Source organism: Rattus rattus, chromosome 14, assembly GCF_011064425.1.
Source record: "Rattus rattus isolate New Zealand chromosome 14, Rrattus_CSIRO_v1, whole genome shotgun sequence".
Classification (NCBI taxonomy): Eukaryota; Metazoa; Chordata; class Mammalia; order Rodentia; family Muridae; genus Rattus; species Rattus rattus.
Window position 1 is genome coordinate 5,832,432 of NC_046167.1, and position 24,057 is coordinate 5,856,488.

Here is a 24,057-nt window from a genome sequence, read left to right on the forward strand (position 1 = left end):
CATACAGACAGACAGACAGACAGACATCTTTAAAAAAAGGAAAGAACAAGCTAAATGTCTTTCCCTCCCTCCCCCCCCAACACAGGGTTATTAATTCCTCTGTGTAGCACTGGCTGACCTGGAACTCTCTCTGTGAACCACACTGGCCTTAAACTCACACAGGTCCGCCTGTCTTTACCTCCTAAGCACTGGGGTTAGAAATGTTCACCGCCGCCGCCACCCAGCAAGCTAAATGAAGTCAATCTTCACGAAAATCAAGGACACCTGTGACTATGCTGTGACTTGTTTTATGCCCTTTTTGTGATGGTGTCACCTCTTACCAGCTTACTAAAGTGGTATTTACAGTAGCCACAGTACTGGACGTTGTCCGCGCCATTCCCTTCTTCTTCACAAAGCAGCCCGGCAAACTGAGCACTGCAAAATCAACGCCAAGGTGGTCAGCACAACTCACGCCATGACACAGTTAAGCATAGAAAATTAACTTTTTGACACCTGTAAGACCACGTAAAGGAAAATGAGGTCAGAAGGGGGCTAGAGGTCTAGCTCTGTTGGAAGCAACCTGCTTATGTGCGAGGGCTACTCATGCCCCTGCTCCCTCCCTAACACAAGGAAGGAAACAGAGAGGCTCTACTGGAGTTGTAGCCAAGGATAGCTCACCTCCACTTGCAATTAATTTACCATTCTTTAAAATTATGGTTATATTTATAAGTTCTTCGTCTCTATCAGGAATTAACATGTATCAAGTTTTATGTCACCAAGTAGCAATTGTGTGGCTTTAAAAGCTGCACATAAGGACAGCGCCCGCCTGCAGTTCAGTGCTCAGGCGCGCTAGCTGAGCCCAGGAGTTTGAAACAGGCTGGGTAACAATGAGAGCCCATGAAAACAGAACGGTGTTTTATTAAGATAATTATAATTTTAAAAATATTAGAAAAAGCAAATAGTGATATAAAAACAGCAAGAGGGGCACAGCTAAATATCCCTTTTCTCTTCACGATTATTAACTTTCACTTTTCACATCAATATTGCTGCAAGTAAAGATCATGCCTCACTGAAGGTGTGCAACAGCACCACGGCAGGGAGTACAGATGCACACGGTGCTCTCCTTCTCGAAGGCTACACGAGCACGTTCCTAAGCTACACTACTACCCCCTTTCATTTGCTTTATTTGTCTTTACTCATGCATTCAGTGTGTTTTTGAGGGGTACACCCCTGACCTGCATTTGTCATGTCAGAGAACAACTTGGGAGAGGTGGCTTTCTTTCCACGATGTGGGGTCCAGAGATTAAACCCTGGTCATTGAGCTTGGTACACAAGGACCTTTCCTTGTTGAGTCACCTCACCAGCTTTAAAAGCACACGTTCTCTCTCATGAGCTTGTCCAAGTGGCTTTGAACATTCTACAGCCCACACAGCCTTGTGAATTGGCCATCTCCCTGCCTCACTCCCCAGTAGCAGGTGTTACAGGATTCTGCCACCGGGCGTTCTCATTGCTCCAGCATAACAGCACAGTAAGCAAGAGCAACGTATGCTTTTTTGGTCAAAACAATAAAGAGGGCTGGGATGTGGCTGGGTCAGTGCTTTAACAATATCCACAAGGTACTCAGTTGATCCTCAGCACTGAACAGAAAACCTATTCCAAAAAAATGCTCTGCAGCACTACACAGGTGGGTAGATGTTCAATGTCATATTCTAGAACGTGTTTGCCAATGTTATTGTGGTGGAAACATACCATGTTACATGGAAGGCCTGTCGACATCCATGTTTATTGCATGTCATGCAAGCGCCAGTGGCCGCTTTGCTCTCTCGTCCTTGCTCATCACATATATAGCAAGTCTTGGGAGAAAGAGACGAGGACAAAGTGAGACAAAAGTCAGACACACCTAATTATGAGTCTGCAGTTTACAGAATCTTCAGAAGCTAACACCAAATTTGTTATGTAATCTTAAGAAGGTGAGTTCTCATGAGACTTTCACTGGACTCCCAAACCCTGCCAGACAAGAGCCCTCTTCACTGGCACTGTGGTAGGCTATGTCCCGTATCCTATAGGGCAAAACTTGTGAGTGAACTTAAGGTTACTTCAACTCTCCACATTAAAAATTAAGGCCCCGTAACATGATATGCTAAAGTAAAGCACATGTTAGCATAGCAAAACACATTCTTCTTTAGACTGCAGCAATCGTAACTGCCATTTTGTTCATTTCCATGTAAAACTAGGCTTCCAGCTCAAAATCATGGGTGGCCATGTGATACAAACTTAATTACAGAAAGACTATTTTATATAGGTGAGTAAAATAAAGGGCCAACTAGAAGTCCATTTACACAAAGACCAATGCCCAACTACTGCAATGCCCAGAACGGGGTTTTAGGAACCAGAGTCCAAGAGTAATGACCATACCCACAATCCCGGCACTCCAGAGGCTAGAGGTTGAAAGAGCCACATCGTCAATGCCAGCCTAGATGACATAGCAAGTTCCAGGCTAGCCTAAGTTAGACAGTAAGACCCTGTCTCAAAGTAATAAACAGGTGATGGGTTCTTCTGGAAAGGACACATTTATAGTAACTTACAATAACAATGTAACCTAGAGTAGTAACACTGAGCCCTGCACATACGTCCCAGTCTAGGAGGCTGGGACAGAAGACCCCTGGGGCTGGCTCACCAGGCAGCTTGCCTGCCTAGCCTACTCAGCAAGCTTCAGGTTAGTAAGAGACCTGTCTAAAGTAACAAGATGGATGGCACCTGAGAAACAACACCAGAGGTTGGCAATTGGCCTCTACACATATGTACAAGTAACTACTTAAAAGGCATAATCATGACTGCCTAACAGTACAGGCATTTAAAAGGTAAACCAGGAAGAGGATGAAGGGATGGGTCAGCAGTTAAGAATACCGGCTGCTCTTCCAGAGGGCCCAGGATCAATTCCCAGAACCCACATGTTGACTCAAAACTATTCATTAATTCCAGTGTCAGGAGATCCAAAACCCTCTTCTGGCCTCAGTAGACACAAAGCACACAAATGATACACATTTATACAGCCTTATAAATAAAATAACTTTAAAAAAAATTACAGAAACAGACCAGTTGTGGTAGTCTACACCTAAAGATGACAAGTTCAAGCCCAGCCAGAACTACTTTAGACCTTGCCTCACAAAAACAACAAAGCTGGGCATGATGAAACACAGATGAAGGTAGAAACGGGAAAATCGAGAGTTCAAGGCCATTCTTCAGTCTACACCCATACCACCCCATATCATCCTAAAACATCCCAATCCCATCAGGGTTATCTTCAGTTACAACCAATCTGAGCTCAAACAATAACAAAAAGCCTGTCTCAAATTTTTTAAGGAGAGAGAGAGAAATTGGGAAGGCAGAGGGCTCAGTGGTAAAGAGCACCAGCTGCTCTTAGAGAGAGCCCGGGTTCCATTCCCACCACCCTCATGGCAGCTCACAGCCTTCTGTGACTCCAGTTCCAAGTAATCCAATGTCCCCTTCTGGCTTCCAGAGGAACTGCATGTACTAGTGCACTTAACATGAAGACAAAACACCAACACACCAAAATAAATAAATCTTTTGGGTTACTTATGAGACAGGCTTTCTTTGTGTAGCCTTGGCTGCCCTGGAACTAATTCTGTAGACCAAGATGTCCTCAAACAGAGAAATCTGCTTGCCTCTGCCTCCTGAGTGCCCTGGTGTTAAAGGCATGTGCACCAGCACCAATTATCTTAAATAAATGTTTTTAAAAAACCAAAACTAGGGTTTAAAGTTGCCAAAGATTGTTTATATATTAGCATATTTGCATAGAGTGAGCAATAATGACATAGCAATCACATCTCCTCCCACACTGCTTTCTACAGCACTTCACAGAAGACTGGAACAAGGGAGACGAACAAGAATCTCTGCTGGAAATGCAGGCACCATTGAAGGAAGGCACTGAGCCACACAGTTCGATCAGACACTACTTTTAAATGCTCTAGGCCCTCTGGGAATAGGCAATTAACTACACCGCCAAGGACGCAAATAACAGGCATCTCCATTAAGAGGGTTTTTGTTTTTTTTTAAAGGGGTGGAGGTGGGGGCGTGGTGCTACCTACCTATAATCACACACTGAGGAGCGGGGCAGAAGCAGATGGAGATCTCTAGGACGGCTTAAGCCTCACAGACCAGGGAGTAGGCAGTGGCAGCAGATGAGACAGATGGGGAAGAAAAAATACCCCTAGGGAAGGACCCCGCTCCCAAAAGACAGCAAGAAAAAGAAAAAGTCCTGAGCCTAAGATATAACAATAAAGGTCCCCCCAAAAAAAAAAAAAAAAAAAGTCTCCTAATGGCAGAAATAACATGAAGCTCTCTCCTTCTCTGGCCTTTGCATACAAACTATGCAAAGAAACTACAGGGAAGTCTTCAGGCTCGAATAACAACTAAGTCTAGATGGAAAAAATACAGAAAAATCACAGTGGATGCTCACTTCCCTAAAAGAGACAGAGTATAAGGCTGAGCATGGTAATGCAAGCCTTGGATCCCAGCACTTAGGAGGCAGAGGCAGGAGGATTCTATGAGTTTAAGGCTAGCTTGGTCTAAAACATAAAACTTTATCTGAAAACAAAACAAAACCCTATTTAAAAAAAAAAAAAAAACTGTGATACTGAATACATGACTAACAGTGTGTGGACTTTTGCTGAAGACAGTTTTCTCCTGAAAAGAGGCAGACAGATAAATCTCTGTGAGTTTGAGGGCCAGCCTGGTCTGCATATTGAGTTCCAGGACAGCTGGCCCTACATCTGAGAGACCCAAAAAGATACAATACAGTCCTCAACCGAACACAATGAATCCTTAGAAAAGACACAACCCTGCTAGACAATGAGGTAATCAGAGCCTTGTTTCATTTTTAACTAAACATACTCGTGTGTGTGTGTGTGTGTGTGTGTGTGTGTGTGTGTGTGTGTGTGTGTGTGTGTGTGTGTCTTCTGCTATGCTCTCACTCTGATTTCTGAGATAAAAGTTTCTCACCTGGAGCTCACCAATTTGGCTGGCCTAACTGGCCAGCAAGCCCCAGATGTCAGGGTTGGTCTGGTGCTACTATGAGCTCATGCTAAACGCTGGCCCCCAAGATCTGGTTGTCCTCCCTAAGAGGAGATACCCACATACAGCAAATGAGGAAATTAACTCAATCCCAAGGTGAGTGATCATTCAAGGCTGGCGCTGGGACTGCCAAGGAGACAGAGGTAGGCAGGTCTGTAGTTAACTGGCTGTGGGTTGCCTAGAGACAAGGAGAAAAGAAAAGCCACAGAGAGGAAAGCCTCCCTGAGAAGAGATGTACAATGAGCACATGGGCAGGAGAAACGTCTAACAAGGGGCATATTGGGATGTGAGTTAAAATAGGTTCACAACCGGTCCAACATAGGCCTACGGCTTGTAAATAAAGTATCTAGATTGTGTGTCTATTACATGGGCAAGCAAGAACTTATAATTCTTTTTATACCCAGAGATATAGATTCCTCGATCTGGAAAACGCATGCACGCACACACGCACAAGGAAAACAGATGTGGATTACCAGCACGTGCCATCGTACCAATGCTGTATGTGCTTTCTGGAGAGTCAACTTGGGTTCTCATACTTTCTTTAGAACACTGACTGACTTCCTTCATTCTTACAATTTATCTATTTTGGGATGAGAATCTCCATACTATACCTTTTGCTTTCTGTTTTATAGATTCAAAAATTGAGGAAAACATTGCCTATCCAGATCTAACTTCCATGATTTACAAAAAAAAGATTTAGGACTTTCTGAATTATTATACTGAGCAAAGGCGTGGAGCTTAAGATCTGGGAATGCTGAGATAAAAATGAATGTATTTTGCTTATAGAAAGAACATGTAATTTGAGAAAGGCCAAAAAGCACACTGCTATAGACAGAACTTTGTGTATGTAGTTACACTGACTGTTTTTATGTCAACTTGCCGCAGGCTAGAGTCATGTGAAAGGAGGGACCCTCATTGAGAAAAATGTCTTCATAAGATCTGGCAGAATATTCTTAATTAGTGATTGATACAAAAGAGCCCAGCCCACTGTGGGTGGGGCCACCCCAGAGTTGATGAGAGAGAAGGCTGAGCTCCTTCCTCCATGGCCTCTGCATCAGCTCCTGCCTCCAGGTTCCTGCCCTGACTTCCTTCAGTGGTGGACTATGATACAGACATGTTAGCCAAACTGTTTTCTCACCAACTTGCTTTTGTCGTGGTATTTCACTATAGCAACAGTAGTCTAAGACAGTGTGGAAAGTCCTAACCTGCAATAGGCTCCAGATATTTTAAAAGGAATATAAATGTGATCACCTATTTACAAGTTACACTATGTTATGTGTTGAGTAAACTAACATTTTAGGGACTTTTACACTTATTTTGTAGGTGGCACAAGCCACAAAGCACACACACAGAGATCAGAAACAACTTGCAGAAATCAGTTCTCTCCTTATATCAAATGGGTCCTCAGGTTCAAATTCAAGTTGGCAGGCTTGGTACCTTTACCCACAGAGCCTATTTAAAACAAAACAATGTTTTAACAGCTGTAATTCCTAATTTTATAATGTTGCCAGTGATCCTTTCTGAAAAAAAATAACATAGCAGACAACACAATGGATTAGGGCAGACCCTCCCCCCCCCAATCAGTAAATGGTAATGTCTATATGAAGACAAAAGATACAATTTGAGCACAGATGCAAACTGGGTAATAAATTTACAGCACACTCTAGCATTGCTGGGACATGTTAATTCCAGTATTCAAAGGACTGGGCAGAAGGATCATGAGTTTGAGGTCAGCCTAAGCTACGTATATTACAGGCTACACTTTGGATACATGGTAAGACTGTGAGACACACACAAACACACACACACACACACAAAGTTTTTATGAAGAAAATCCTAGTTTAAAAGAAGTGAAAGAAGTTAGGAAGTTCCAGCAATTTGACAGGATCAAAATCAAATTTTAAAGGAAATATAACATACTCTATTGTGTAACATAACATGCGCTCATAGAGCAAACACCACTACCGTAAGCTGTTGCATCTCAAACACGTTTTCTTGTTTCCTCATTGCTATGGAGCTGGATGTACAAGGTTCTTTACACATTCCTGTTGTACTCTCCCTACAGCTTGTAACGAGGAGCAGGTAAATGCTTTAAAATTTAAAATTAAATTTGATACATGATGGGGGGTGGGGTAAACTCTCTTAAAAACTTTACAGGTAGAGAATTATCAAAAGTGGCTGCAGCCTGATCACAACTAGAACCGCTGCCAGCCTCAAGTGGTGGCACACACCTTTATCCCAGACTTGGGCAGAGGAAGCAAACAGATCTTTAGTTGGGGAGGAAAACACAAAAACAAAACCCTGAGAGAGTAACAGTCATGACCCAGGATGACCAGCACCTCACCAAACACGCCGGGCCCTCACACGACAAGGCAGGAGCTATGTGAGAGCTCCTCCACGGTGTGGGTGCTCGCCACCCAGCTACTCGGGAACTCCGAAGACACAGGAGGGCGCTCAAGTTCCTCCAGAAGAAGGTGAAGACCTGCATCCATCCATCCATCCATCCATGCATCCATCCATCTATCATCCATCATCCATCCATCCATCCATCCATCATCCATCCATCCATCCACCCATCATCCATCCATCACCCACCCATCCATCCATCCATCCATCATCCATCCATCACCCATCCATCCATCACCCATCCATCCATCCATCCATTCATCATCCATCTATCCATCATCATCCATCCATCCACCCATCATCCATCCATCCATCCAAGAGGCAGCTAGAAGAACTGAGCAATACAATGCCAGCCTTGAGGACAGCTGTACCCACTGACTATCTATTCCCTCTCTCAAAAATACTTTGTATCACCAAAAATAAATAAGCTCTTTGAAGGTTATAAACTAGTAGGCTTCTGCACAACTTTTCAAGTTTCTTTAATTATTCCTCCCTATACCTTTCTTTGTCCTGCCCCCTGTCCCCGTCCCCATTTAAATCCACATTCTCCTTGTACTCATTACCCTTCACAGTATCTCCTTCCACTGTTGCTCCAGGAAGTCCAGAAATCCCCGAAGCAGTACAAGCAGTTGGAAAAGTCACTTTATTCGCCAGATGCAATTGCTGTCTTGGAGGCTTATTACTGAACAAGCTCACCCTTTCCAGCTCTTTCTGAACTCAGGCTGGCTGGTTCAACTCAGCTGTTCTGACTCAAACTCCTCTCCAACATAATTTGGTTCACAGGACATGGAAAAAACATTGAAAGCTTACTCCCGACTGGCTGGTTTTCACAGTTTCAAAAGGTGCCATGTAGACTTCTAGGGGAGAAAAGCCATCCACAGTTCTACCTAGCTGTGAACCCCGTGAGCTATAACAATCAGACTGGCAAGCCAGACCAGTGCCATAGTGTTATCAATAGTCAGTAATATGGGAGCAAACAACTGCTGTCGGACTGAATTTAAGGTCTGCTCCAGTACGAGGAAACTTATGCCCACTATGGCAAATCTGGACAAGAATCAGGAAAAATGTATAGGCCCTAGCCCATCCCCACTTTATTTCTGTAAATTGAAATAGTATCAAACTGCCTTCTAAGCAGCTATATCCAGAGTTTGGAAAGAGATGCTTCCTTCTGCAGTGGATGGTTGTTAGCTCAGACAATTTGACAAAGAGCAAGAGTGTCTGTGGAAGACTCAGCCCAAATGGGACATGTACAACACGCCCCATCTCCGAGGCTCGGGGGCAGGACACAACAGAGCCGGTAGGAGTAAGATCCACAAGTCTGGGAGCTCTGCTGCTGCTGCTACGCAGAGCCTTCCAGGCTCCAAGGGCTGCTGCACTCACAGACTCACAGCAGCCGTGACGCACGCCTACCCAAGGCCTGAGTAAGACCAAACTCGTCCATTCCACCAGAAATCAACAAGGGGCTGAGCAGCTATGGGCAGTTGATGGCTGATAGGGAGGTAGGGTCTTCTTCAGGAATGTGGTTCTGGGTAGCTTGACCATGCTCCAGGAGATGGCTTCACAGCCATTTGCATCTGAGTAGCATTAATTCTAAACCTGAGTTCTTTTTTAAAAAAGATGACACGAAGCTAGGAATGAGACGTGGGGGGGGGGGGGGCAGGCGGGCGCGGGAGGTGTATTGGGAGCTAGAGAAAGAATAGAGTGGATTGATTATACACAGCTAAAATGCACTGACTATATATGAAATTCTAAAATTAAAGATACATAACAAATAAAACAAGACAGTGATGGCACATGCCTTTAGTCCTAGTACTTGGGGGGCAGAGGCAGGCAGATCTGTGTTTGAGGCTAGCCTGGGCTATACAAAGAAACTGTCTCCAAAGAAAAACAACTTACTAACCAATTCAGAGAAAGAAAGAACACATATTTTGCCACATTGTAAAATTAACTTAGATGAGATTAAAATTTAAAACTAGGTAATTCATTCTTCCTTCCACCCCTTCTCCCTTCCTCTTCAAATATTTTATTCTTAAAACAATGAGGGACCAAGCAAGGAAAGTCTCCACACTAGGGAGTCAGGGCCAGTGCAATACAAGTGTTACAATGTGCCTTGTTTGCTGCCTGATGTCAGCACAAATGAAGATCAACCACAGAGGGGAATAAGCCGTGGCTGAGTGAAGCCAGGCAGGACAAGAAGCAAGTGGAGCCTGAGTGAAGTTACAGTGAAACAAGCATGGAGGATCTCACATACAGAAGATGAATTCACAACTGACAAGTCGCTACACTGATGAGTTCTCACTGTATAGAACACACCAATACATTTATGTGTACAGAAATATATCTACCTAAATATTCCATCATATTTAAATCACTAGTAATTTTCAACATATGTAAATAATATAAATTTAATATGTAAATTTGAACTGCAGTGTTAAGTAGACATCTATTTTCTAACTATACCAACTGAGAAAACCTGAGACCAATAACATTTAGTGTATACAATATTTTCTAAATATCATTGTTGTAGAAAAGAAAGTCTAGCTCCTTGGAGAAAATCATTCTATTCCTAGACCCCCCAATGAGTTACAAATACATTCTGTGTGAAAAGTAAAGAATGCCTGGAGAGTGATAGAAATGAGAGACTACAAACAGGAAGATTAACAGCAACATAGTATGGACATCAAGAGAAATGACGATGGTAAAGTATGAACTATGAAAATGAAAGAGACAAAGGGACTGCGGCTCCATGCCAGAGTGCTTGCTTAGCATCGTAAGAAATGGACTTGCTTCCCCAGAGTCAAAACAAGGCATGGCAGTTGATACCTACAATCCAACATTTGGAAAAGATGAAGAAGGATCAGAAGTTCAAGATCATGGGGCAGAAGAGGTGGTTAACAGTTAAGCTACATGCTGCTCTTACAGATGGCCCAGGTTCAGTTCCTAGCACCCACCTCAACCAGCTCACAACCACCTCTAACTGCAGTTCCAAAAAATCCAAGATGTTGTTCTGGACTCCATGAGAACAAAACATACATGGTGCCCAAACAAGCAGGCATATACACATAAACAAGAGTAAATAAATCAGAATAAATCTTTTCCAATGAATTCCAAGTTCATCCTTAGCTAGCTGGCATACAAAACTAGCCTGGGTACATGTGACTCTGTTTAAGAAAACAAAATAGGATAGCATAACGTTAAGTCCATCCTATAATTGGGCTTTTTATTACAATAGATTGCAAACTGGAAAATATAAAAGAAAATTTAAAATTAGCCATGGATCCCAGCAACAAATTAAGGTTATGGGTGTCAAGATGAGTAAAGAGCGGCCCGAGAGCCAAGTGCTCACACACATTACTGCCCCACACGTGGTATTGGATACAAGGGAATAAAATCATCCTAGTAGAGGAGAAACTTGACAGACATCACTTTAAGGATGAAAGTAAGATTGTAAGGATCAAAAAAACTTATCAAAAAAAAAAAAAAAAAAAAAAAGAAAGAAAGAAAGAAAGAAAGAAAGAAAGGAAGAAAGAAAGAAAGAAATTATAATCAGTGTACCACCTGACAAGATTCAATGAGAGAAACAGAATTACTTTTGTGACATTCCTTACAAAATGTCATCCACTAAACTGGAGCAAACATCAAATACAAATAGATTACAATAATACAAATACAAAAAAATTAAAGATTACAATACTCTAAGTATTACTCAAACTGACGAAGTAAAGGAAAGATTGAGTTGCTATCTGAGACAAACAGACAACTTCTAACATTTTTCATGCAACACATTTCTGGGAGAAGTGAAGAAACCTCAGAGGCTGCGGGCTGTGGCAGTAGTGCACCCTCGCTTGCTGACTCTCAGAGTCACCTACAGAGAACCTCTGTGCTGTGTTACTATGGCTCACTGAGGACCTGGTGTGCACTAGGAGACTGCCCTAGAGCTGTTGATTCTAGGTCTTCTCAGAGAGATAGACAGTATGGCTCCAGAGGAAGAACTCTGTCCTTCTCCCAGAGCCTGAAAATAAACCTGATGTTATTTCAGAATTTATAAAAACAAAAACTGATTTTTAAATGAATTTTAAAGGTATTACACAAAATAAAGGTTTAAGAGTGCACACTATGTAACCTTAAGGACCTGAGTTCAGATCCTAGCACCCATATAACAAGTAGGCATGGTCCTCTGTGACCTTTAACCCCAGCACTGTGTACAGTGGGAAGAGAAAGGAGAATTGCTGGGGCTTGCTAGGTATCAGCCTAGCCAAAAAAGAAAAAGAAAAACAAGCAAACAAAAACCCTCAAGCTTCCTGTTTCAAAGAACAATGTGGAAACCAATGTTACAATAAAAACAAAGTCAATTAATCAACCTAAAAAAAAAAAAACTGAGAAAAGAACTTACAAACAATAGCAGTAGATAGAACTGGAAAGATAGCTCAGTGGTTAAGATGACCCAGGTTCAATTCCCAGCACCCACGTGGCAGCTCTCAACTGTCTGTAACTTTAAAGATTTGACACCCTCACCCAGACATACACGCAGGCCAAACCCCAATGCACTTAAAAACAAAAACAAAAACACAGCACTCTAAATGATAATATAATCACGCTTATTGTGATAATTACTTAAGAACTGCTCACACTGTAAAAAAAACAACACACAACAATCAAACTTCCAAAACATGCATACCTTTTTACATGCATCCTAACAATGAAACTAGGTAACACATGAGCCCCTTCCACGAGAGGCTGTTCCACAGGTAACTTAGCCTAGCAATGCTCTACAATACACCAAGGACCTAGCAATATTCTAAGAAACACTAAGGATCCAGGAAAATCATGGTAGAAATATCATTTACTGACATAAGTTTCAAAAGCAGAGAAAATAATAAGTAATATGGTCTAAATGTTCTATAAGCATGTATGTGAGATATTAAAAAATACACAAAAGTCAAAAGATTTATATAGGAAGATTTCTCCAAATTTTCAAATGTTTTAAATAAATTATTACAATAATCTAAAGATTATTTTTAACATATCTGAAATCTCAAAATTATAGTAGCATTCTTCCACAGAAGCGACACGTACTTCTGCTCTCACGGTAACAGTGCCTGGAGACACTGGTAATAGGAAAGCCTTGACAACTCAGTAGCAGCAACAAGCAACAGCGTCATCAAGCAAATGGTTAAGTTTCTATTTTAACACAGGGTGATGGATAGACGGATGGATGATAGACAGACAGACAGACAGCATAAGTATGTTATCTAGGTAGGCCCTGAACTCCTGCATTCAACTCATCCTCCTGCCTTGGGACTACTGACAGGAAATAATGACTAATTCAATTCTAATAAAATCTTGGCATTTTATAGGGCAAGAGGTCAGTACATCTTCAAAGACAAGTGTGTATCGATTGAGTGATTAAAAGGTTCTCAAAACTTCAATATACACCTAGATTCAAACAAAGAGGCAGGTTTGTTCATGGTGCTTTACACGGTCATGAGCACATTTTAATACTGTAGCTCAAGATGGTAACTAAGTTAAAGAAACGTCTTTACGTTTTTAGAAATAAAACAAAAACAAAAAATAAAAAACCCCACCTCCTTTCTACCTCCTAGTTTCAGAACCAAAAATGCAAGCATAAGAGGACATCCACTGTACCTTATTATAACGATCATGTGGGACAGACTGTAAAACGATTGGCTCCATTGTAGAAACATTGGCAAATTGTACCTCTGGGATATAGAGGGCACAAACCACATGAGCCCAACCTAAAATAGATAAATAAATACACAATGTCATTCTTCAAGTTTATCAAAACTAAAGTTACCACCTGTCTTAGGACCTCCTAAGATGACTAGTTAAGCAAATCTATAACAAAGTGGCAGTTCAAATCTGGCTCCCGCGTTACTCATGTAATACTCGTCATCCACACACCACTGGTGCAAAGGCTTCCTGATCACAGCTGCACCCACTGTGCACTCAACACAAGCAGACAGAGCACGCAGGACTAAGTTCACACTAACACTACTTCTGAAACCCACGTTAGTCTGAAGAAAGCAGGAGAATAGTTCCCAGCATTCTAAACACTCCAAGACTGAACCAAAAGAGGTTCTCCATTTCCAGATCAGCCAACGCTATGTAATGAATTGAACAGACTACACTACAAAGTTACACCTGTTTTAAAGAGCCAAAACTAAATAAATACATAACCAGTGTGAAGGAAATATATATATTTATATAAATTCAGAAGGCAGCAGTGGCCTTGGTTACTGTGTGAAGCTCTGGGTTCCATTCTCAGTCCTGCAATAATTTATAGCTTAAAACTTGACGTCTCAAAAGGCTGGAGAAGCAGTGCAACTGAGAGTACTTGCCTAGTAGACACAAGAGTAGGGTGGGATCTAGTCTCACCATCAACAACAGAAAGGAGAAAAATGACTTCAGGATGTTTAATCTTACTAATCTTAAATGGGACAGTATTAGTTCTTTATATTGTCAATATTTTGAATGTTTATATAATGGTTGCCATTTTTCTATTTTAAATCTTCATCTGAGCCACTACCAGTTAATGTTAAAGTTTCTCTTAATTATAAAAAGTGTAACTAAGGGCTGGAGAAATGGCTCAGAGGTTAAGAGCACTGACTGCTCTTCCAGAGGTCTTGAGCTCAATTCCCAGCAACCACAGGGTGGCTCACAACCATCTGTGATGGGATCTGATGCCCCATTCTGGTGTGTCTGAGGTCAGCTACAGTGTATAGATAGATAGATAGATAGATAGATAGATAGATAGATAGATAGATAGATAGATAGATAGATAGATAGATAGATAGATAGATAGATAGATAGAGATAGATAGGCAGGCAAGCGACAGGGTCTCACAGCACTGAAGAGTTGCTGGTGAACTAGAAAAAGATACAATTCCAAGGAAGGTGGGTACAGCATGGCGAAAGGCAAGGAGAACCACTGACTAGAAGCTGGGACTAAGAACTAATATGCCATGGACCTCAGAAAGCACGCGTAGGCTTTAATCATCTTAAACGCGATGAACGAACCAATCCTAAGCAAGAAGCATCCTCTGCATTGAATACATCTTATACATCATCTCTGAAGGAAAGTAAGTTTGCACGACTTAGTCACAAATAATGTCTATAATTTGTTAATCAGAATTTCCAGAATAAGAAGTACTAAATACAAAACACAAATGAAATCCCACAAAATTAAGAAAATGAGAACAAGTGGGCTGGAGAGATGGCTCAGTGGTTAAGAGCACTGACTGCTCTTCCAGAGGTCCTGAATTCAATTCCCAGCAACCACATGGTGGCTCACAACCATCTGTAATGAGATCTGGTGCCTTCTTCTGGCCTGCAGTCACATATGCAGGCAGAATGCTGTACATAAAATAAATAAATAAATAAATCTTTAAAAAAAAAAAAATGAGAACAAACCTACAATTGAGCTATCACAAAGAAAGTGTGTTTATTATAATCAAGCCTGTGCAAAGGTGTTGCAAATCACCATAAACAAACAACAAAGGGTACTTTCAAACACCAAAGGAAGCATCATATCCCTCAAAAAGGAAAAGCTATTACAAAATGAAGCTTGAAATGGGGATCAGGGAGGGAGAGGTATGTATAGCTACTTTCAATGGATACTGCCATAACTCTAAGTGCTTATATTAAAAATCAAAGGCTGCGTGTGCTGGCTGGTGCAGGCCTTTAATCCCAGCGCATGGGGACAGAGGCAGGCAGATCTCTTTGAGCTGAAGACCAGGCTAGTCTACAGACTGAGTTCCAGGCCAGCCAGCATGGAACTGTGGGACAGCTCCAAAAGAGCAGAGGTGTGGGCAGCGGCTCGGGGTAGAGCACAGGCTGCTCTTGCAGCCAGCCTGGTTCAGTGCCTGGTACTGACATGACAGCTCACAAATGCTCTTAACTCCATCCTCTGACGTCTCAGGTATCAGGTAAGTATGTGGTTATGTGTGTAACACACTTGCAGGCAAAATGTACACATAAAAAGTACAATACACATAAAATAAAAAGAAATAAATCTTTCAACTAAGATTATAAAACACTGCCAGGGGAACTGGCCTACAACTGAGAGATGAAGGTGGGAGCAAGTGTACAGGAAGGGGGGGCGGGTGGGAGGGAGAGAGGGTGGGAGAAGAAAGAAGGAAAACTAAGAATTATTGTCTCAATGGTACGGTACATGGATCCAAATTAACCTAACAAATATAAGATCTGTTTCCAAAAGCCTTAACATATCTCAGACAAAGCTTGAAATTTTGAAAAGGGTGAGGCATAGTGAGGCATCACGTGGTGATCCATCACTAGAGAGGCTAAGGTAGAAAGAACAGGAGCCTAGGCCACGAGACTGTAGTACATAAATATATGCATATATACATACACATAGGAAGCAAAGTATCCAGATCCATACCAACAAAAAACGGTGAAGGACGCAGGTACAATGCTAGTTACCACACCAGAAATAACAAAAATTACATAGAAATTGTTAAATTCTCTTATTAAATTATGGAAAACAGTAAAAGGTTTGCCACAACCAAGCACCTGGGGGGTGGGGTGGGGGCTCTCTTTGGAATCTTCTTTCCCTTAATATCTGAATGCTTTGGGTTGGGAGGTCTTAATTTCAACTGAGTTTCCGGTGTAGAGAGACTCTAGTCTCTGATGGCAGAAGAACCAGAACCAAGTTTTATGAGCAAAGAATTGTGTCTGTCAATTCTTCAAAGGGTCTGAAAGCTAGCCAAGGACTAAGGTGTGCCTGTGTTGCTCTCTCTGAGTTGATTCAAGAGAGAAAAGCAACCCTTAAATTTAACTCACAGATGCCTGGAGGAAAAAGAATATAGGTGAAACACATGACTAAGTACCAAAGACTAGGAGGAAAAACTAGAGAGGTCTCTGGCAACCTGGTGCAACCTGGATGTGCTGGAGGATGTGGAGACCACAGACCTGACTAAGGCAGAACTCATCTTCTAAATTTAAGATCTAAGCTGACCCTCAGTTGACCTCTGGCTAGAATCTAGGTGTGGTACAAACAAGAAGTGAGAGGTAAGGAAGAGTGGTATGGCAGATAGACTGGAAAGAACACAGAAAATACAAACACAGAGTTTCTTTTTTAATTGTCCCCCTCTGTCTCACTATTTTACACTACATGCTCAAGGAAATCAATCATCAAAACACTCACTGAAGAGTGTGCATCAATTACAACAAAAAAGAAAGAAAAACCACAGAAAGCAGCAAACCTAAACTTTAAAAGGCAGAACTCTACTCCAGAATTAAACATTTTAACATTCAGGTATATCCGGTTTTTGGTTTTGTAACGCTCAGGATGGATTCACAGCACAGCGCCCCCAGCTGAACCTCAGCCCCAGTGCACACATTCTAACTAAGTCTAAGCGTGTCCAGGGATGCACACAGACCCAGGGAGACAGTGCAGTAGGCAGAGCGCTTGCTGTGTAAGCACAAGCGCTTGCACAGAGATCCCCAGGGCCCACATAATCATACGGTGTGGGACACACGGCTGCATTCTGCTGGAAAGCAGGCAAGAGAGGTCGGCTGACCAGTCAGTCTAGCAGCTCAGTGAATCCCAGGCTCCATGATACCCTGTACTAAAATGAGGTGATAGAGGAAGACAAGTACTTAACCTCTAAGCGTCTTCACATTCGTACATAGGTACGTACACACACACATACACACACACTCATGTGCACACACGGCTCATTCACAGGAGATAGTAACAGAAACTCTTCATACAAAAGTATAACTGGACTTTTTAAGTAAATACCTCAACTGAACTGTCTTACACATGCACAAGAATTACATACTGATGAAGAAATAGAAATTACTTAAAAGAACCAAACAAAATCATGCCTGGCAGTAGTGGTGCATGCCTTTAATCCCAGCACTTGAGAGGCAGAAGCAGGAAAATCTGATTTCCGGGCCAGCCTGGTCTACAGAGAGTTTTAGGACAGCCAAGGCTACACACAAAAAAAAACCTATCCCAAAAAAATAAAATAAAATAGAGGAGGAAGAGGAGAGGCGCTACTAAATATATCTTCAGATGACAGTGCAGTCAGACATAACTTTATGACAAATGACACACTCTATACATAGAACCATGTTCCCATACGATTATTAGAAAGGCAAATTTTTCCAGCCATTACAAGTCCCTGCACACTACACCATTAACATGCTTATAGTAACACTGATCTGAACAAACTTAATACGCTAGCATTCAATATGCTACCCACAGGCAACTATGTGTGTATGTAACAATATTTAGTAGTAAAAACAAAAAATTATGCTACTGGCCAATGTGTGTACTATGTTTATAGCTATTTTAATTTTTATGCCTTCTATTTGCTTTTTAAAAAAAAATATGTTAACTATATATTCAGCCAGGTCCTCAAGAAGGTATACTAAGGCACTGTTATACAAGTCCTAACAGCTCCAAGTTTCTTTGGTAGCAGTGGTTCTTGGGTTTTTGTGTTTGTTTTGTTATGTGCGGTGCTAAAGACTGAATTCAGCTCCTCACTCACGCTAGGCAGTGCTCACCAGCAAACTACATTCTCAGCCCATGAACACACCTGCCCTGAAGGCCTCTCGAGATGGTGTGTGAAGGGAGGGTTTACGGATACTGATGCCCGGAACTTCCGGGGGGGGGGGGAGAGAGAGAGAGCGCGCGCGCGTGTGTGAAGACAGGGGATAGCTGAGGTAGCACACAGCCAAAGAAAGAGGCAGGGGAGTCTCAGCTTGAGGCAAGCCTGGTCTACACAGACTTCCAGGTCAGTCGGGGCCCAGCAGTATAGTAAGACCCACCCTGGCGGCGGTGGCAAGCGCTTTTTTTTTTTTTTTTGGTTCTTTTTTTCCGGAGCTGGGGACCGAACCCAGGGCCTTGCGCTTCCTAGGTAAGCGCTCTACCACTGAGCTAAATCTCCAGCCCCAAGCGCTTTTAATCCCATCGCACGAGAGGCAGAAGCAGGCAGATGGCTCGGGACCAGGACAGCCAGGGTTACACATAGAAACCCTGTCTTGAAAAACCAAAGCCAGAACACCTTCCTGCCTTAGATCTTCACGTTCCCTAACCACTGACTTCAGTTACTCACCAAAGATAACTTCAAGGCTCACAAACTAAGTACCCTGAACAGACAGCTATTATCCATCTTCTTTCTTTAGATTTTTAACGACTTACCACTGTGTTGTATTTACATTATTCAGTAGTATAGCGATATGATGTGTTTATAACCTAGCAGCAATAACTTCATCGTATAATACAATTATGTAGCAGACTATACGTCTAGGTTTGTGTAAATGCACTCCATCTATGATGTTTACTCAGGAAAAGCACCCAGGACACATTTCTCACATTTAAGCAGTTTATGACCACATGTAAACAGTTAAAATAGTCAACATTTATCAATAGTTTTAAAACTAGAGAAATCAATAAATTGCCAAAGTTTACAAATGAAACAAACAATAGAACAAAGCAATAGAAAATTTTTAATTATTTAATCACTAAAATCAACTATTCAAATTGATTATCTTAAGAAAACTCGATATATTTCTGCTATTCCTACCAAATATTTAAAGATTATAAAATTCCAGTTTTACAGAAATACCTCCACAAGAATATTTCCCAATTCATTATAACGCCACCATAACACTAATAATGCAAAAGCTAAAAACAATGTAAGAAGGAAAATCACAGTTTTAATCCCTTATGAATTTCTTTATTCATTTACCCTCCAGAAATCAGTATTGTTAACAAAATGTTAATTAAATAAATGAATCTCATTATTTTAGGAAAATAGGCTGATTTTTTTTTTTCTTTTTCTTTTTTTCGAAGCTGGGGACCAAACCCAGGGCCTTGCGCTCAAATAGGCTGATTTTACTTCCAAAAATAAACCAGTGTAATCCCTAACAAAATAAGGAAGAAATGCTTTATGACTTTCCCGATACTTTACAGTTTAACAAGCTCATGCCTATACGGTAAGAATGACACTGACGTACACAGGATAACAGTCCTGTAATCCTAGAACTTAGAGGCAGGGATAGGGCACTGCCACACATTTAGGCCAGGCTGGACTACACAGAAAACTGCTAAGCCCTGAACTATACACAAGGAGATAAAGGACTAGAGAGGTGAGGACCAAAACAAAAACAGACAGAAGGGGAGTTGCAGAAGGGGACACATTTCTCAAGGAAAGATAACTCAAAGTGGAGATGAAAACTAAAAATGGAGTAATTCTCCTCTAAAATGACTGGAACCAGAAGACATTTACAGTGATTTTTACCATCTAAGATCACTAATCCAAAAACCCAAAATCTGAAACAAATGTTTACAAGGTACTAGATTTTAATATTTCAGATTCAGAGTTTTCAGAAGAGGAAACGCTCAGTCAGAATCCTCAGGAAAGACCATCCTGCCAAGCATGGTTGGTACTGTGAGCTAGCACCTAGGAGGGACACAGTAGGAAGGACACTTTGCCAGGTAAGGTTGGTCCTATAACCCTAGCACCTAGGGCACAGTAGTGCGGCCCTGTCTCAAAGAGCGACCACAAAGACAAAGCAGGTGGGGCACACCTCAGTCCCAGCACTTAGGAGGCAGAGACAGAGGCAGAGGCAGCCACATCTCTGAGGAGTTTGGAGGCAGCCTGGTCTCTAGCGTGAGTTCCAGGACAGACAGTGAAACATAAAATAAATCAAGGTTTCAAGTAGAAGAATGTGAATCGTTCTACGTAAAGCAGCCAATACTTAAGTGTGAAGTTTAACACATGAAGACAAACTGAATTCAGAAGATCATTTAAGCTACATCTAAATGTATCTACCTACAACTGCAGAACATGAGACAATGCAGCAAGAAGACGGAGAATTCAAGTTAGCCTGCACCACATAGCCAGACCTTGTCTCCAATTAACAGTTACATCACTAGTAACATTTTAGTAAACAGTGTGTGATAAAACAGTATGAACTACCAAATGGTTTGAAATGCTATACCATTCCAGTTGTCAGTATTTTCAAAGACTGTACTTACCCCCATTATCTGTTCTTTTTAAAGCTCCATCTTTATGGGGACACAGCTCACATCTCTATTTAAAGAAAATTAAAAGTAAAAAAAAAAAAAAAAGGAAAAGGCAATGAAGTTTTTTTCAGATCACCAAAAGCACATCTTTCCTATAACTTAAAAACTAACAAAAATAGAACCGCATTTCTATTCATTGCCACCAAGAAAATTCCAGAACACGTTTCACAAAATAACTACTAACTGCAAATTACTTGTTTTTAAAAGATCCATGTTTGAACATCTTACATGTATGTATAGGCGTGCATGCATGCATACTGCATGTTTACAGGTGTCCATGGAAGCCAGGAGAGGGCAGCAGACCCCCACCCTGCTGCTGCAACTATGGATGGCTGTGTGTGACCCATCATGTGACTACTGAAAACCTAACCTGGGTCCTCTACCAAAGCAGCAAGTGCTTCTAAGAACTACTGAGCCATCTCTCCAGCCTTCAAAGTAACTTAACAATTTTTCTTATAATGCTAGATAACAATTTACATATACACTAAAAAAACGCTGAAGGCCCCCCGCTTAAGTTTACATTAAGGCAGACAGTGACCCATGCCTGTCATCCCAACACTTGGGAGACTCAGCCAGTAGTATGTCCATGAACTGAAGCCATTTGGGCTACACAAAGTCCTAAATGTTCTATTAATAAAACCAAAGTCAAATGTTGTAGCAGATATTTAGAGTAACAGAATTCTTGGGAAGTTGTAGCATGAATACAATAGTCTAAGAGTTTGAGACCATCCCAGAAAACATGCAAGACCTACTTGGAGAGAGAGAAAATAAGGTATGGTAAAAAGTATCAGCATCTCGTCACTCGGGAGGCTGAAAGGGCTGCTGTGCCTGAGGCTAGCATGAGGCACTATGAGAGACCATCTTGAAAAGTCCCTTCAACACAGGCCAGATACAAGGTCTTAACATTTATGGAGATAATAGTGATCTCTAATACAGGTTTGAATTACTATGGTCAATTAAGTCTGGCTTCTTTCTACTCCCATCAAGAACCAGCTTGAGGGGCAGGAGAGATGGCTCAGCAGTACAGACACTGCTCTTCCAGAGAACCCACGTTAGGTTCCGTGGGTTCCAAGCACCCACGTCGGGTGGCTTACCAGTGTCTCTTAACTCCTGGCTCTAGGGGATGTGACATTTTCATCTGGTCTCTGCAGGCACATGCTCACACAGACACACACATATACATGCACACTCATACACACACACAAATGGCATACACAAAAATAAACCTTAAAAATACACTTTTTCAATAAAGAATCAGCTTGCTGAGCATGGTGATGTAGACTTGGAAGGCAGAGACAAACGAGTGTCTTGAGATCAACCCCAGCTTGGCCAACACAGCAAGATCCAGGCCAGCTAGTGCTACATAGTGAGACCCTGTCTAGACAGAAGGGGAGAGCTCTTTAAAGGTTCTGGGCCAGTTTTGTGGATCTCAACTATAATACCAGCACTAAAAGGTAGAGGCAAGAGGACTCAAGATTATCCCCAGCTACATAGTACATCTGAGGCCAACCTGGGCTACGTTACATAAAGAACTATCTCAGGATTAATGTAATTACAATCAGCTGAACTTATCACACATTCTTAAAATTAATAAGAAATGAACTCAGACTTCTGAGAGCCGTAAGCTTGTGAGAGGACCAACCTGTAACACAGATAAAAACTCTAACCTCTAGAGAACACAACTACTAGTTGAATGAGATGCATGGTGGATGAAAATGAAAAGCATCTAGAATCTATACTGAGTGAAAACTTGAGAAGAACCAGCATGAGAGCTTAGAATTTTTTTTTTAATATGTTACCCTAAAGACAAGACAAAGCCAACCCTTAGAGTTTCCTGTAGTCATAATTCCTAAGAACCACAACAAAGGGTTCAGAAGAACTTTGTGTCTGTAATGTAAGATCTGAGGAGAGAACCCTACTTTTAAATATGTAATCAGCTCAAGTATCTTGTTGACCCTACATCACACATACACAGGACGATCCACTAGCCTAGCTCGAGGAGCTGGTAAGTTTACAACAGGTATTCAAAGTACATACAAGATGGTTTGAACCCAAACAACCAACCAACTTTAGAAATGTCCATTTCAGGGCTGGGAGACGACTCAGTGGATGAAGCAAAGCTGAATGCTGAGGGCCCACCTGACACCCAAGGGAGTCCTCCACCTGCACACACGCGCCCTGGCGTGCACGCTCTCACTGTCTGAGACAGGGTCTTGTGCACACGGCTATTTGGCTATCCTCAAAGTCTGGCCCTCCTGACTCCACTTTCTAGTGCTGGCATGGTAGGTATGCTCCACCATGCTGGGTTTGTGGAGAGCTAGGGTAATGACGAGATGACTACTAAACTACATTCCCACCTACCCAAAAATCCCCTCCTTCAGAGGAATACACAGAACATGGATTCACAACAAATAAACTGCTTGCGAGATGATCTACACTACCTGGCCTGGGAAGAACTAGGAAAAAAGTCTAAGCACTGTCAAAGCAAGGAAAACAATGACAAACAAACTCCAAGGTTACCAGACTGTGGAGGTAGCAGATTGAAGGCCAGACCTGGTCTACATGCTCTGGTCTACATGCTCTGGTCTACATGCTGAGTTCCAGGATAGCAGGAATACACAGTCAAACTATCTAAACAGATTAAGTAAATACACGTGAAGGACACTTAGAATGCACCTATAATAAATGAGATGGGAACTGTCAGTAGCTGGACGAGCTAAAGACACAGTCGTGTAGCTCTGTGGCATTGCAAGGTTCTGAGAAGGAAAACAAAACAAACTAGCAATCAAGCCTGGCCCAGTAGCACAGGACACAAAATCAGGAGGACTGTGCCAAGCTCAGGCCAGCCCGTGCTATGTGGAGATGCTGTCTCAAAAATCCAACCAAGCTAGACATGATGTAACTGGATTGGGAGAGCGGCCTAACTCTGCAAGGATCAGGGTCTAACTGGCTAGCATCATAAAAGCCAGCACTGCAGATGACAAGAGGAGATGGAAGAAGGGGAGAGGGACAAGTGTGATATGAAGAAAAAGAAACGTTCAGAGGATCCAAAAACAAACAGAGAAGAAGCTCAAGGACACAGAGTGGTGCACACCTACACTCTACACACTGGAAAGACAGACAAGAACTGCAGAGTTCAAGCGCAGCCTACTCCACAAAACACTGCAGGGCAGCAAGGGCTACACAGGAAAACCCTCTCAAAAACAGTAAAACTAAAACAGAAGGGGGGGGACCAAACAATAAATGTGACAAAGTATCGAAAGAAAAGGCACTGTCAACACAAAACTATGTGTTCACATATGCAATCCTTAACTGCAAATAACCAACTGTAACAGCCAATCACCCAGAAGATGCTTCCAGCACAACTATCGTAGCTGTGAGGTGAGGATTCTCAAAGAGGTGAGCCACCCTATACCAGGCACCTGCAGGCCTGGGTGAAATGGATTACATGTGAGTGAGCCACATCCCTGGGCCTTCCTTCTTTCTGGTCAGCATTTA

General features: G+C 42.0%; 1 protein-coding gene across 1 annotated transcript in view; it reads right to left on the minus strand.

The window, feature by feature from the left end:
• Mllt10 (MLLT10 histone lysine methyltransferase DOT1L cofactor) overlaps positions 1 to 24,057 on the minus strand; it is a 125,762-nt gene that overhangs the window by 73,921 nt on the left and 27,784 nt on the right. The window contains exons 4-7 of the mRNA XM_032885013.1: positions 20,512 to 20,566; positions 13,126 to 13,235; positions 1,729 to 1,832; positions 321 to 414 (exon numbers count right to left, since the gene is read on the minus strand). Coding sequence (XP_032740904.1) covers positions 321 to 414; positions 1,729 to 1,832; positions 13,126 to 13,235; positions 20,512 to 20,566 — 363 coding nt within the window. The remainder of the gene's footprint in view (positions 1 to 320; positions 415 to 1,728; positions 1,833 to 13,125; positions 13,236 to 20,511; positions 20,567 to 24,057) is intronic.